This window comes from Pipistrellus kuhlii, unplaced genomic scaffold, assembly GCF_014108245.1.
Source record: "Pipistrellus kuhlii isolate mPipKuh1 unplaced genomic scaffold, mPipKuh1.p scaffold_m20_p_1, whole genome shotgun sequence".
NCBI lineage: Eukaryota > Metazoa > Chordata > Mammalia > Chiroptera > Vespertilionidae > Pipistrellus > Pipistrellus kuhlii.
Window position 1 is genome coordinate 196130454 of NW_023425404.1, and position 15073 is coordinate 196145526.

The 15073-nt window shown below is 51.0% G+C and overlaps 2 protein-coding genes across 6 annotated transcripts in view; one reads left to right on the forward strand and one right to left on the reverse strand.

The window, feature by feature from the left end:
- LYAR (Ly1 antibody reactive) lies at window positions 1-12433 on the reverse strand. 5 transcript variants are annotated; one of them, XM_036420618.2, is made up of 10 exons: window positions 12297-12433; window positions 10700-10751; window positions 8221-8395; window positions 7439-7553; window positions 6770-6877; window positions 6586-6669; window positions 2098-2467; window positions 1679-1765; window positions 729-814; window positions 1-296 (listed from the first exon to the last, which is right to left on the reverse strand). In XM_036420618.2, the coding sequence occupies exons 3-10, from the start codon at window positions 8340-8342 to the stop codon at window positions 162-164; spliced, it is 1107 nt and encodes a 368-aa protein (XP_036276511.1). In that variant the 5' UTR covers window positions 8343-8395; window positions 10700-10751; window positions 12297-12433; the 3' UTR covers window positions 1-161. The 5 variants fall into 5 exon arrangements, with proteins under 5 accessions (XP_036276511.1, XP_045430128.1, XP_036276530.1 ...); XM_045574172.1 differs by having other exon boundaries at window positions 1628-1765; XM_036420637.2 differs by lacking the exon at window positions 729-814.
- Window positions 12434-15073, forward strand: part of ZBTB49 (zinc finger and BTB domain containing 49) — an 18249-nt gene continuing 15609 nt past the window's right edge. The window contains 1 exon segment of the mRNA XM_045574159.1: window positions 12434-12573. Coding sequence (XP_045430115.1) covers window positions 12434-12573 — 140 coding nt within the window.

Here is a 15073-nt window from a genome sequence, read left to right on the forward strand (position 1 = left end):
AGGACAATATAGTTTATTTTCTCATGAAAGATCTACCAAAAATATATATTCTCTTATAAGAAAGCAAAATTTGAGTTGTTATTATTTATTACATGTTTTACAAACAGCAGTGAAAGGAAGAAATCAACAGAATGGACTCAATTTATTAAATATAAAAATGTTCACTTCAAAAGCTTGACCTTGTCCTTGAGTAACTTGAAGGCGGGGTTCTTGCTGACTTTCTTGTTGAAGATGGCCAGGAGCTCCTCTTCAGACCTGTGGTGTTCAGCTGTCACCGCGTAATACTGAGCTAAAACCTGCACAACGGAGGACGACTGTCAAATAAGGGTCACTGCCTTGAAAATTTACCTAAAATGTTCTTTAACCCAGAAGTAGAGCGACAGTAAGAAATAAAAGAAGCCAGGGGCTGGCTACACAGGACTGTGCCTCTGAAATCTGTGCAGCGCACATGTGAGCACCTGGCTGCATGTGGGTCAGACGTCGATAAAAACTAAGAACCAAAGAAGAAAGCACTGCTCTGGAATAATCGCAAACCATCTAGAATAATGATTTGAGAACCACCCATGCACTGCTCTGGCTGAGTGATGGGAGTCAGCCCCATTCTTTCCCCACGAGACAAGAGGGGTTACCAGGGCTTTGTGAGACACACACACATTTGACAGTATTTTAGGGGTTTTAAAATAAGGAACCAATTCTCCCCTCGTGGTGTACTAGGTTCGTGTGCATACCTTTTTCCTTAGCTTTTTGACTGCTATTTCATTGTCTGGGGCCTGCTTCAGGACCGCTTTAATAGTCCCCTTCCAATTGAATTTCCCTGCAATACAAAGAATAACATGCAAAACACGGTGTTTTGTCGTACTACCAGAAGGGAAAGGAAATGATTTCTGCACCATCTATGTGCTGCCCGGGAAAGCAAGGAATCCTGAATGGGCAGGTACCCGAACACCGTGGAGCAGGCACTTGGCCTGTCCAATCAGTGGCCTAAAAGCACCGCTACCCTGCAAACAGCCCACCATTCTTGTTCTGAGTGAGCAGGTTAACCAGGCAAGATTCATTAAGCATCCACGGAGATCATGGGGCTAAGCACAGTGAGCAAGACAAAGGTGAGCAAAAGAAGCTTGACCTTGAACAAGAGGGGACAGCCACAAACATCACTACACTTTAAAAAATTAAAGTTGGGTGGTGGGGTCCAAGCTAAGAGATCTAACCCAACTTGGGCAGTCACTGAACCTCCATCAATAAAGCCTCCGTTCCCATGAGTCCTTGGATCTCATAACTCGCAGGACCCCGGGGCTGCTTCGGGCCTGAGGAACAGGAGCAGCTTGTGTGGAGGAGGAGCCTGGAGAGGTGCCTCACAGGCCAGGGACTGGATTCTGACAAGGACATATGCCAGCAAGGTGGCACCAGGGACAGACCCAGAGATAAGAGGGGAACAGCCAGGTCTGGCTGGAAGACAGGAAGGGGACCAGGTCTGGGAAAGCACGCGGGTTTAAAATTTAAGACAATGCATATTTCCAATCCAGGTTGCTTTCCCCTTTGTCCTTAAAGCTAGACATACGCTTAGGCGTGACTGTCAGCCCTCGCTGGTTACTTCAGAGTCACTCACGCCCTAGAGAACTTGGCTCACCTCCTCCTCCCAACCCAGAGGGCAGAGCTTTCCAAATGACAGGAGCGCTACCTTTTGCAGGAGCTTCATGGTTTTCTGGTTCTCCGCCCTCAGCCAGTGCTGGGCACTTCATCTTCTTCTTCTTGGAATAAGCTTCAACTGAATAGAGATTTAAAAAAATATAGAGAGATTCTGCATTTCTGACATCTACACTTAATGCATCGTCCATGGCCAGCTCCTTCCTTCCATCATCTTCTTATCCCCCAAGCAACCCAGCCCGTGGGGTTTCTCCCCCGACAGTGGGGGAAGCCGAGAGTTGAGAGGTGAGGTCACGTGAGGTGAGGTCACGTGCCGGACTCTGCCCAGGTTGCCCTGACCCCACAGCTTGCTCTTTGTATTACTTAGTTCAAAATGCAAGCCCTAACAGATTTTATATACCCCAAATTTAGAGCATGGCCATTTTAACAAACCCTGTAGCATAGGACACACACCTTCAGAAAGCTTCCGCTTCCTCTTTCCCGCCTTGTCCACGTCTCCGTTCACTCCACACTCGCTCTTGTTCCCCTTGGCCTCGGGGGCACCCTCCCCTCCCGCCTCCTGCTCGGCCTCCAGTCTCAGTTTGCGCTTTTTAGACTTCTGACTCTTGGACTTCTCCTGGTGGTTTTCTAACTTTAGTTCCTTCTTTTCTTTTTTCCTTTTCTTCTGCCGCTCTTCCTTCCTTTCCCGCTTATTCTTCTTTGCCTCTGCTTGTCCTGACGCGGTGTCACTGGCTTTGGAAGGGGCCACTGTGGTGGTGATTTCCGCAGGTGGCTTTGCCACTGGGTTCAGTGGCTGGTGATCTTGCCCTTTACTGGCTGGTTCCTTTTTATGAAGCAAAACCAAAAAACACGTAAGTATTCCTTCCACACACACATGTTCACGACCTGCATGTATCTATTGAACACACTGTTCCAAGAAAAATGTCTTTATTACTTCCCATTTTAGAACTGTGATGCCCCCCCCCCAGTTAAAATGTAGCAGTAAATACATAAAATGAGAACTCCCCTAGCCCACACCCTCTCTGCATTTTTTTTAAACATTTTAGTTATTGATATTTTTAAAAAATATTTTTATTGATTTGAGAGAGGAAGGGAGAATGAGAGACAGAAACATCAATGATGAGAGAGAATCGTTAATCAGCTGCCCTCTGAGCACCCCCTGTTAGAGGCCGAGGCTGCACTCCGGGCACGTGCCCTTGGCCGGAGTCAAACCCAGGTTCCTTCGGTACACAGCCAATGCTCTATCCACTGAGCCAAACCAGCCAGGGCCACCTCTCCGCATTTAACAAGCATTTCATCCCACTGGAAAAGGAAAGAATCCTTAAATCACTTCCGCCAGACCTTTAATTATGGCTCAATTATGGCTCACAATTCACCTTGCTTTCCAATGAAGGTGAGCTCTCAGGTGGGGCAGAAACTAGGTTTATGTACCTGCAGGCCTGGGTTCGAGTTCCAGCTCTGCCCATTACCAGGTGACTCGGGGCAAGTTATTTACCTGCTCCAGACCCATCTCCACGTCTCTAGATGGGAGGCAGAAACCCTTCCTCATACTGTTCATGTACAGATAAAACAGGAAATGTCACCTGCTCAGTGCACCAGCCCAATGCACCAGAAGGGCTTTGTAAACGAGCAAGCGCCAGAGGCCTAATCAAACCGTCATTCAGACTAGGTGGCTTCTGAGAGACAGTCAGGAACCCTTGGGCAGTCAAGAATGGCGGCTAAGGAATCACGGAAAACTGACTACATGCGCTGGGATGGGGAGAACCTTCCACTCACTGCATCTCTTTTTTTTTTTTTTTTTTTAAATATATATTTTATTGATTTTGCACAGAGAGGAAGGGAGAGAGATACAGAGCTAGAAACATCGATGAGAGAGAGTCATCGATTGGCTGCCTCTTGCACACTCCCTACTGGGGATATGCCCGCAACCAAGGTACATGCCCTTGACCGGAATCGAACCCGGGACCTTTCAGTCCCCAAGCTGACGCTCTATCCATTGAGCCAAACCGGTCTCGGCTCACTGCATCTCTTATTCAAACCAGCACATAGATCATATTTTAATTTTTTAAAACGTTTTTATTGATTTCAGAGAGGAAGGGAGAGGGAGAAAGAGATGATGAGAGAGAATCATTGATCAGCTGCCTTCTGCATGCCCCACACTGGGGATCAAGCCTACAACCTGAGCATGTGCCCTGACCAGGAATCAAACCCGGGACTCTTCAGTATGCAGGCTGACACTCCAGCCACTGAGCCAAACTGTCTAAGGCTGGATCCTACTTTTAAATTAACTTCAGCACAGCTAGTCCCACTGTCTGCTGTACACCGTGACTCGAAATCTCTATGCCATCTCTGCCCACGAGCTGGCACAGAGCTACCTACTCAACTGCCACGTAGGAAGGTGCCTGTCAGGCAGCGAAAGGGCCAGTGGCAGCAGCTCCGGGAAATCCCGAGACTTGTGAGTCTGCAGACCGGGCCCAAGTTCCATCTGTGAGTTACCAGCCAGTTTACTCAACAATCACCTCCAGTCTTCCCCCTCCGGAGACTAGGTCACAAGAAGGGAGCTATTGTCCCCCAAGACACACCAAATAAAGGACTGGCTTTAACTCGAGTACAATACGAAGTCATGCCTCCCTCTGACATCCATGGTCACCCTCTGGCAGAAGAGTGCTAACTAAATTGGGGGTCTCTCGGTAGCAGTTCAGAGAAATAAAGGAGTCCAGGCACACGGAGTGGGGGGCAAACAGCAGAGAATGAGTTCAGATACACTCGGGAGGAAGGGGCAAAGAAGCTTCCCTCCTGCCCTGTAATTGTGTTCATACTACGTATCCGTTATTATCATCACCAAGGGCCCCAGATCTCAGCTGCCATCTGCCCAATCCAGACCAAGTCTCTAGCTGGGGCGGCAGGAGGCACACACCCTCGCACCAGTGCCGGTCAATTCATTCCGTCTTCTTTCTACTTCATCCCAGGCTCTCCTCCAATGTGGTCTCCTCAGCACCGCCCTCACTGGCTCTTACCTAACAGAGCACGCTGCTTTGCTCTCTGCCCCTCCTCCTGCCTTCTATTTCTTCCTAATACTTATCACAACCTGATATTATAGCAAAACCCACACACATAGTTGTCTGTCTCCCCCACGAGAATACAGCTGTATGAGGGCAGGACTGATTACAGCTGCATCCAGTGACCTGGTGTAAGTTGTGCTGGGTATAAAAAGTATCATGTAGAAGAGAAAGCCACCAACCTAATGCCCAGCACAGAGTAAAGGGAGGGATAAAATTGCAGGCATGAACAAACAGGGCCTTAGAACCCCATGCTTTGTACCAAACACTGGGATGTGCTGTGAAGTTCATGGGACACAGGTAAACCAATAATAAGCTCAGGTTACCACAAGCTGTTTACTATTATTAATTCCTAATATGTTCACAGCTTCAAAAGAACTTTAAAAAAACAAACAAAAACCTACAGTTGAGCTAAGTCATTTCCAATCTTTGATTTTTAGTAAAAATAAGGGCAATAACCTTTAAAAAATAACCACATGAAGGCCAATTCAATGATTGGTTATAAGGTTTCAAAGGCCCAATGTGTGTATTTTGACACAAATGCTAAATATACTGCCAAGATAAACTTTCATTTTTATCTTAATTTGCTGCCTAAACTACTCTCTCTATATAAAGCAAATCAACTATCTGCAATGCTACCAAAGTAAAAGACCAGCCAGACCCACTGTTGTCATTTCTTAAACTACTAATGATGTGCTCACTCCGGCAGCAAGCACACTAAGCTTGGAATGGTACAGAGAGCAGCATGGCCTGTGCAAGGAGGACACACAAATTCGTGAAGCGTCCATATTTAAAAAACTATTAAAGATATAACTCTCCAAATGGGATGTAAGCTCCCAAAAGGAAGAAAGTGCAACTGAATTAAGGTGATAAAACACTGTGGCTACACACTATCAAATCCAGACCCTCTGCACCTGTATCCACATCTGAGGACTCCCATTTCCAACCTTTTGACAGACAGTTGACTGACTTAAACCCAAAGAATTCTCCCTCCACTGGAAGACACAGTGCTTACCGAGTGCCCGCTAAAAGGTGGGCATAAGGTGGGTGCTTTTGTAGTCTCATCTACTTTAAAACCACAGCAGGTAAGGACCCTGTCTCCCCTTACCTAGAAGACCACCTAGGCACTCCGTCCTCACCTGCTTCTCTTCCTTCACGGCACTATCACCACCTGAGCTAGCTCAGTTTTGTTCATGGCCTGCCACGGATCAGGCATTCAGAAGTACTGAATGAATGAATGAATGAATGGATGAATGGAGATCCACTTTTTAAAGAAAAGGAAACTGAGGCTCACAAGGTAAGTAATGTGTCCAAGATCAAACACATGGCAGAGAGCAGCAGGGACTCAATCCAGGTCTGTCAGACACCCAGAGCTCCTATTCTTTCCGATATGCCCGCCGCCTGCTTTCTAAGCAAATCGTTCCATGTGAGCTGCTACCACTGTCAAACTCAGGGATTAAATACCTTTCTGTGCAAAGTAAGAACTCTCCTCTGTAAGACATTCAGTTATTCCTTCCCACAAATGCAGGCCCAAGAGGATCTCTGAAAGAGAAGGCTGGCCAAGACCGGTTTGGCTCAATGGATAGAGCGTCGGCTTGGGGACTGAAGGGTCCCGGGTTCGATTCCGGTCAAGGGCATGTACCTTGGTTGCAGGCATATTCCCAGTAGGGGGTGTGCAAGAGGCAGCTGATCGATGACTCTCTCTCATCGATGTTTCTAACTCTCTATCTCTCTCCCTTCCTCTCTGTACAAAATCAATAAAATATATTAAAAAAAAAAAAATGAAGAGAAGGCTGTCTTGACCTCCGAAAATAAGAATTCCCGCTGCATTATTACTAAGCATGTCTGCCACACTACAAATCTAAAATGAGATCTGACTTACATTGCTGGAAGCTTCAGAAAATATATTCCACACCTGCTCCAGAATCGATTCATTATGAACTTTTAAACTGTTCTTCATCCAATTCTATAAGGAAAAACAGGGAGGGAAGTCCCATTGAACAGTAAATACAGCTGTCCCTGATGGGCCCATGTCCGCAGTCAGGGGAGTCATATCAAACACATACCTGGAATTTTGCCTTTTTCCTGGGAATGTTGTCAAAACCACTAATTTGCTCTAAAAGTTCTCTCACTTTGGGGCTGACATTGGGTCTTTTTATTAATTCATTAACTTTCTACAAAAGAAAGACAAGACAAAAATAATAAACAACTGACACAGGGCTACAGAATCCACAGGTCAAATCCTGATTTTGTATTAATGTCTATTCTTATAAATTCAGCATAGTATTGGAAGCCCTGGCCAGTAGGTGAGAAGAAGAAATATAGGCATCTTAATTGGAAAGGAGTGAAATTATCTCTGTTCTCAGCCAACGTGGCCTTGTATGTGGAACACTACAGATTCTTCAAAAAGAATCGTTAGAACCAATAAACAAATTCAGGAGAACTGCACTCAAAAATCAAGCTGTTTCTACAAATGGACAATCTGAAAAGGAAACTAAGAACTTAACGGAGGAATGTGTGTGATACTGAGCTAAAAGTAAAGAACACTGCTAAAAGAAAGGAGGCACAGACAAATGGAACAGTTCACGGGCCGGGAGCCTTATTAAGATGTCAACACGACCCTTCGCCTAGCTACGGCGCGCTGTTTCTGGGCTTTGTCTGCATGGAGAGGTATTTATTCTTGGTTTCTTAGGCTTCCAAAGAAAAGTGGAAGTGTCAGCTGATTCACAACGTACCTGCACCCATGCCTGCTGCTTGATATCGCCTTTGTGGGCTTTCCCTTCGAAGCCTTTGCCGCCGTACTTTTGGTCTTCACTTATGCATTTCACATGGTTTTTATAGTCCTCGCCCCTGTGCGGTGACAGGTCCCACCGTTAGGTGCACTGTCAGCGGAGGCCGTGCGATGTCAGCACTGCTCCTGCCTCTGGCAGTCCATGCCCGCCCACTGCGCATGCCCCCGCCCCCCTTACTGCACTTACTGTGCTCACAACCTGCTGCATAAACACATTTTCCTAGCTCCAAAGTGTTCAACAGAAAACCCACCACCAAACTTCCCATGCATTTTTTCAACAACAGGAATATTGAATCATAATGTACAACTGAAACTAATTTGTTACATATCAATTCCCTTCCTCAGTCTTCTTTTTAAATCATCCAGACCAGGCAGATGAACTTTTAACCCACTTTTAATTTTTTTCAAAATTTCTTTCCTCAAATATGCCTCTTTTTTAAAATATAGTTTTGATTTCAGAGAGGAAGGTAAAGTGAGAGATAGAAACATCAATGATGAGAATCATTGTCCGGCTGCCTCGTGCACGCCCCCTACTGGGGATTGAGCCCGCAACCCGGGCATGTGCCCTTAATTGAAATGGAACTGGGACCGTTCAGTCGGCAGGCTGACGCTTTATTCACTGTGCCAAACCAGACAGGGCATGCAATTTTTTAAGGCTTTGAGGAAACAGTGCTTCTAAAACTGGCCTGGACCTTCCTATGGATACAGCAGTTACTTGGAACTTACCAGAAATCTTTACCACAGTCAATGCAGGAAAGGCATTCACAGTTCCTGCAAACAGCCACATGCTTTTCCACTTGTATTTTCTTCACTGATTCACCACACGCATTGCATGTAAAAAATACCATTTTTAGCTAAATGATTAAATATTCTCTATCCAAGATAGGCTTTAAATCTTGACCTAAAAAGATTAAAGGGAAAGGGGGAAAAAGATAATTATCATTATAACCTGAAACTTTTATTCCCAATAAATGATCTCACAGCTAACTTTTCAACCATAATTAGAGAGGTTAAGTAACTTGCCCAAGGTCACACAGCAGTAGAATCAGGATTTAAACGTGGCAGGCTGTCTCTAAGGATGAAGTTTGGGGGGCATTAAGTAAAATATCTTACATTTTCTAATAACTTTCTCTCTCCCTCTGTCCCTCCTTCCCTCTCTCACTCTTAGGTGTGCACTGCTAATTATCTCTTATCTCAGGTCCCCAAATCAGGAAGAGCATAATAGGGGGAGAGGGGGGATGAAGGGAGCTTTAGAGAGTCGAGAAGAGGCCTACAGATAATTTTTATAGGACACACAAACATCCCCATCGGCACTGCTGTGCATCCTCAGTGTTAACACAGGAGGAGGTGCCCTCAGGCTGAGCAGACGGGGTGAGGGGCCTCCTTCTGTGGCTCCTGTGGGATCGATAGAGAACGGAAGCTGCAGCTGTCCTAACTGCTGGGCACTGGGTCACTGGAGGGCGGTCACAGACCCTGGTGTCCCCGCACTGTGTCCACGTGACCTGCGTCTGCACAGATACATAACCATTTAAAAATTCATGGAGCTGCTACCATGCTCCAAAAACAAACCCGCCTGCAAGTGACAGAGCCCCAGTAACTTTCCATCTGAGAGGACTGTTTATATCTAAGCTACACAACACCCCGATTGAGAATTGCTGAACTGAACCTGGGACTTCCTTGCTCGCTATGAAAATTAAGGCAAAGTTCAAGTAAATGGGTGCAATGTGCTTCGGGACAAGACTTCTTCCCAAACCCTTCAGCACAAAGGCACGTCCTGGTTCCCAGGGCATGCTCGTGCCTGGGCCCTCTCCTCCACGCCCTGTGGTCACTGCCGGTCACTCCTGAGCAGAGATCAGGGCTGCTCACGCCCGCTCAGCCTTGAATGGAAATGTACATCCTGGCTGCAGCTCCAGGCTTCACAAAGGCCCAGCTGACCGCTCATGGAGGCCTCTGGCTCTCCCGGACAACAGCATGTCTGCTGGCTATGTGAAAACACCCTGGTCCCGGGCCCCTCCTCAGCTCGCCATCCGGGTCAGTGAGCAGGGAGGGCATGTGGTCAGCTACAGCCCGGCACTGAATCCAGAGGAAAGCAACACAGCTGTCCATTCTAGGATGTGCAGCAACCACTCCATCTTCTCACCTGGCTACGGTGACGACGTGTGACCCAGCTGCCCGCCTGGAGAGCTGGCATCAGGTGGACTGGGACGCAGCTCCCTCCGAGCTTGGCACTGTGCACACGCAGAGGGGTGCTCAGACGGGTGCTGCCTGCCCCTCAGGGAGAACAAGGGCTGGCACAAGAGCCAGCACCACCCACCAAATCAACAGTCTGGAGGGGCACTCCGTACAAGGACAAGGGCAAACCCTCAGCTCGGTTTGGGAAACAGAAGGCCGTTGTACACAGGCAGAAGCAGTGACAGCCACTATCTGCTGGAAATGTGTAAGTTCTTTCAGAATGAAGCTCCACAATGAGAACACACGCTCGGCGGGAAGCTATGGCCAAGGCTTTCCGGTCTTCCCTGCGGGGGTCTACTCTGTTTTCTTATCGCAGGGGAGGGGGTGGGGGGGACGGGGCTTCGGCAAGTGTGCGACCCCATTGGGAGGCTCGGGTGCAGAGTTAAAGGCCTGGGAAGGGCAAGTGGGAACAACCCGGCCGGACTGAAAGAAGCCAGTGACGGTGACAAAAAAGATGCTGGGAATAACTGTCATCTCTGAGGATGAGCCACACACAGCAAAAACGCCAGTCAGGAGGGGATTAGTCTGATCACGTGTCCTCCAGCCTCTTCCCTCGGGCTGTACCGCTAATGCCCGCACCTAGAGATGTGCTCTTGTCCTTTAAGGGCCGAGCGCGGGGCTGGCACAGTGAGTCAGAACCCTCGCTGCATTTTTACTCGATATGAAATGGGGACTGTGGCCACCTGCTTGCTAGGGAGATAAATGAGGCCTGCAGGGAGCTGATCCTCCCTTATTCAGAGCCAGACATCCCAGCACCGGCTGAGGGTCACCTCCATCAGGCCCCCCACTCCGGGAGGGGGGGGGGGGGACACACCTGTCATTATTCAGGAAGCACTTGTGTGTCTGTGTGTGGGGGGGAAGGGGGGGAGGGTTTCCAAGGAACAGAAAGCCGTCCTAACTGCACAGCAGACAGGAAGGAGGCCAAGGCTCGGTGCAGGCAAAACAATTTTGGAAGTGCAAATGTGACACTTACAAAAATACACCATGTGAAGTCAGTCCCTCCAACTGAAGATAGCAAGCATTGCCTAAAACAAGAAATTAAACTCATTAACATTTCACAAGAAATAACGTTAGAGAAATTTAAATAATTACACAGAAAGGTAAATTTCTAACGGAAATTAGGGGAGCTGAAACATGCTGCATGAAGACATTGGGTCACCGTCTGCTGGGCTCGATGTCAAACTCCGCAGTGTTTACCCCAAGAGTAAAAAGATGGCATTCTCCAGCAAGATAACCTACTGGTCCGAGTGCCTGCCCCCTAGTGATCAGTGCCCGTCAGAGCGAGCGGTTGGGCGGCCTTAGCATATCATTAGCATATTACACTTTGATTGGTTGAAGGGCTGACTAGAGGACTGGACACTTAGCATAGTGTTCTCTCTCACACACATACACACAGACTTAAACCCCACCTCCACCACCACCACTACCACCACTGCCGCCAAAAGAGCCCTGGGACAGGCCAGGCTGGCCACCTCGGCAGTCCCCGCCAGCACTGTGACCTCTGCTATCACTGCTCCCCTGACCTTCCAAGTTCTCCCATCTGTGAAACGGGGTCAGGCCAACCGCCCCCTTTCATAAGAATTCCCAGAAACCACAGATATGGTGCAAGGGAAGGCCAGGTGAGCACCAGCTGTCCACCGAGTGGGTACCGTCCATCGTCCCACCTAAGCCCCGGAATGTGGGGTGCATTCACGCAGGACCTCTCCCTTGCTCTTTGCAAAAAACCCACAGGTAGTAGGCAGGTACACCCAACTCCACTTCCCAGGTGAGCAAACTGAGGTGGGAAGAGCCAGCCCAACCTTGCGCCCGCCCCACACACTACATCCCCTCTACTGCTTTCAGCAGCCTCCCTGCCCTGGTGCAATAACTGTCCGTGGGCGTCTCCTACCTGCCAGGCTCTCTGCTAGGCACGGGTGGGGGGGAAGAGCTGTGTGAACAAGCCCAGGGGGCCCCTCTCTGCAGGAAATACTCACACTCCACCTCCTTCCCCTGTCTCCTCACATCCTGACACACTTAGCGAGCACCACAGGTCCAAGCCCCGCCACAGCTGCTTAACGCTGTGCGCCCCTGTAACTCACAAGTGCTCTGAGCTAGTTCTGCATTATTCCCTGTTGACAGCCGAGGACCCTGAGCCACAACGAGGTCTCCGTGCCGTTGGGGGCGAACCTGCACCCACACGCCGTGGTTCTGGCCCGAGGTCCCAGCTCTCACTCACCCGCCCTGAGGCCCCCCCTCTCGGGACCGAGCCCCCCGACCCCGAGCAGACAGGAGCCTGTCCCCCTGCGCAGGGACAGCCCAGCGGGCAGCCAGCCTGAGCCCAGCCCAGCCAAGCGCGGGCAGCGTCCGCTCTGCCCAGCGCAGAGAGGGATTCGGTTTTAAAACCGGGAAGAGCCGGTCCCTCTAAGCCCGGGACTCCTTCCACTCCCCGGAGCACGAATCCGATCCGAATGGGTGGCCTCCTCCCGCGCCGATAGGCACCCGGAGGGGGAAACGCAGGCACCGCACGCCGCCCCTTCCCTCCCTCCCGGCGCCCGGCTCCCCGGGCCGCACCTCGGAGCCGCCGCCCTCACCTCTCAGCCGGCGTCCGCCAACGGTTCCAACCGGCCGCGGAGCACGTGGGACCGCCGGCCGCTCGCCCGCCCGCCCGCCCAGCGCCGTCCCCGCCTCGGCTCCCCGGCGCAGGATTCGGTTCTGAGCCGCCCTGCGCATGCGCGCCGCGGCCACGCCCCCCGGCGGAAGTGACGACACCGGAAGCTGGGAGGCGGGTCCGGGCTGCGGAGGGGGCGTTGTCGGGATGCTTCCGCAGCCCCGGGAGCCCCGCGAGCGGCTCTGCGGGCGGCGCGGCGGGTGAGGAGGCGGCGGCGGGGCCGGGAGCGGCGGCCGAGGGTAAGGGGGCCGCGGGGCCGGCCGGCGAGGGCGCGCGGGGGCCGCCGGGGGGAGCGGCCCGCGAGGAGGCGGGCGGGGCCGGGCGCCGCGAGGGCCGGCGGAGACCTGCGGGTCGTGCGGGTTCAGCCGGGTGTCGCCGTCGCCTGGTGCCGCTGCTTCGGCCCGGAACCCCGCCCGCTCCCCGCCGGCCCCCGCCCGGCCTAGTCCTCGGAGCTGGCGCCGCGGAGCGCTCCGCCGCGGGGCTGCCGCTTCTGCGGCCCTCGGACCGGCTGGCGTGCCGTGCTGGTCGCCGGGTGTGGAAGCCGAAGGGGTGTGAGCAGAGATGTCCCCAGGGCGGCTTTGGCCGGCGGCGAAGTGTCCGGCCTGGAAGAGAAGGCGTATTCCCCGCTGGAGCTGCCCTCACAGAACACCACAGACGGGGCGGCCCAAACCACAGACTCTGGGAGTGAGGAGCCCGAGTGGTTTCTTCCTAGGCCGCTGCTCTTCTTGGCTCGTGGGCCCCCCGCCCTGAACTGCCCTCCCCTGGTCTTTCCTGGGCAGGAGCATCCCTGGCGGCTCTGTGTCCACTTTCCTCCTCCTCCTCTACGGGCATCAGGCAGCCTGGATTAGGGTTTTAACTTAATCACCCTTTTAAAGCCGCCCCCTCCCCCCCATCCGCAAGCACACTGCTGGGGGTTGGGGCAGAGGCTGCTCAGATTCCAGGGGGGAGACAGCCTCACTTCCCTTGGAGGAGTGAAGACTTGTGACCATCTGCCGCCTGCAGGTGCCTCGCTGTCCCCGTCCACAGAGTGAGGGTGACAGTTCAGCCTCTCTTACTGTGACTCTGTTCTTAAGTGAGGTGACTTGTAAAGAAAGGGCTTAGGATAGTGCCTGTCAGCATACAGGAAACATTTTATACTTATTTGTTGTTATCGTTTTATTAAGTATATACATTGTTACTTATAGTTGTTACACATAGGACACATCCTATATAATAAAGAGCTAGTATGCAAATGGTATCACGCCCTCATGCCTTAATGGCTCAGATATTCAACACTGGGGAGAGAGGAATGGGGACTGGCCAGGCACAGATGAGCTCACGAGAGAGGAATGGGGATCAGACAGGCTGCTGCCCAGGAGAGGGACAAGCCACCTGCCCTGCAGTCCCGGGTGCCAGCAGCTGTGGCCCAGGCGAAACTGCCCACCCACGGTCCCCTGTGGCTGTCGCCGGCCCATGTCCTGGGTCCCCAGTGTGGGGTGAGGCAGAGGCAGTTAAGGGCAGTCAGGCCAGCAGGGGAGCAGTTAGGGGCTATCAGGCAGGCAGGCAGGCAGAGGTGGTTAGGGCCAATCAGGCAGGCAGGTGAGCAGTTAGGAGCCAGTGGTCCCGGATTGCGAGAGGCAGTCAAACATCCCCCCAGACTGGAGAGTGTGCAGGCCGGGCTGAAGGACCCTACCCCAAACCACCCCCATGCACAAATTTCATGCACCAGGCCTCTAGTAAGAAATATAAATTACCAATTCTTTTTCTTAGAGGCTTTTTATAAGGCACTTACAGGATTAACGTGGTGAAACTATTAGATTTAAACTATTTTTATTGATTTCAGAGAGGTAGGGAGAGATAGAAACATCAATGATGAGAGAGAATTACTGATTGGCTGCCTCCTGCAAGACCCCCATTGGGGATCAAGCCTGCAACCCAGGCATGTGCCCTTGACCAGAATCAAAACTGGGACCTTTCAGTCTGCCGGCTGACGCTCTATCCACTGAGCCAGACCGGCTAGGGCAGATTGATTATATTTTTTATTGTCAAAGTAAACTATGGAGTAGTTCATGATTTTGCAGATCATCATAATTCCGAGGGTCATTCCAAAGAATTGTTCCCTTGTCACCTCTGTATAGGTAGAAAATGCCCAGTGTCCATTCAGAACGTTTGCTGCATTTCAGCATTGAAGTCTGGAGGCGGGATTTGTGTTGTGTTTTATAACATCCTTTTCTTCATAGGCAAAAGCATCGCCCATGAGCAGGGACTGCCGGGTTTAGGAACCAGGACTTAAGTGCTGGCATTGGAACATAAGTTTTATGTTCATGGGCGTGTTACTTAAACTCCCATTTCTTAATTTCCTGACTTATAAAATGGCCGTAGTGGTTCTTAGTGCATGTTTGAGTTGACGTATGTAATATGCTTAGCACAGTGCCGGCCTGTAGTAAGCAGTCAATAAGTGATACTAATCCTATAAGCCAGGAAGCCTTTTCTCTCCTGGCAGCCACTGTGGTAGGGTGGAGGACGGATGACTCGGTCATTAGGCTGCTCTAGAGGCTTCAGCACTAGGGACAGTGCCCCACCGCCTGACAGAGGCCCCTTCCCGTTTCCCCGCTGGGAAATATCCACTCCCAGTGCTGTGTGTGGCTCTTTGTAGATGACATTGCCTCTCGTCGCGGCGTCCTCTGAACACCGCCCTGATCTCAAACCAGGACCCCGAAT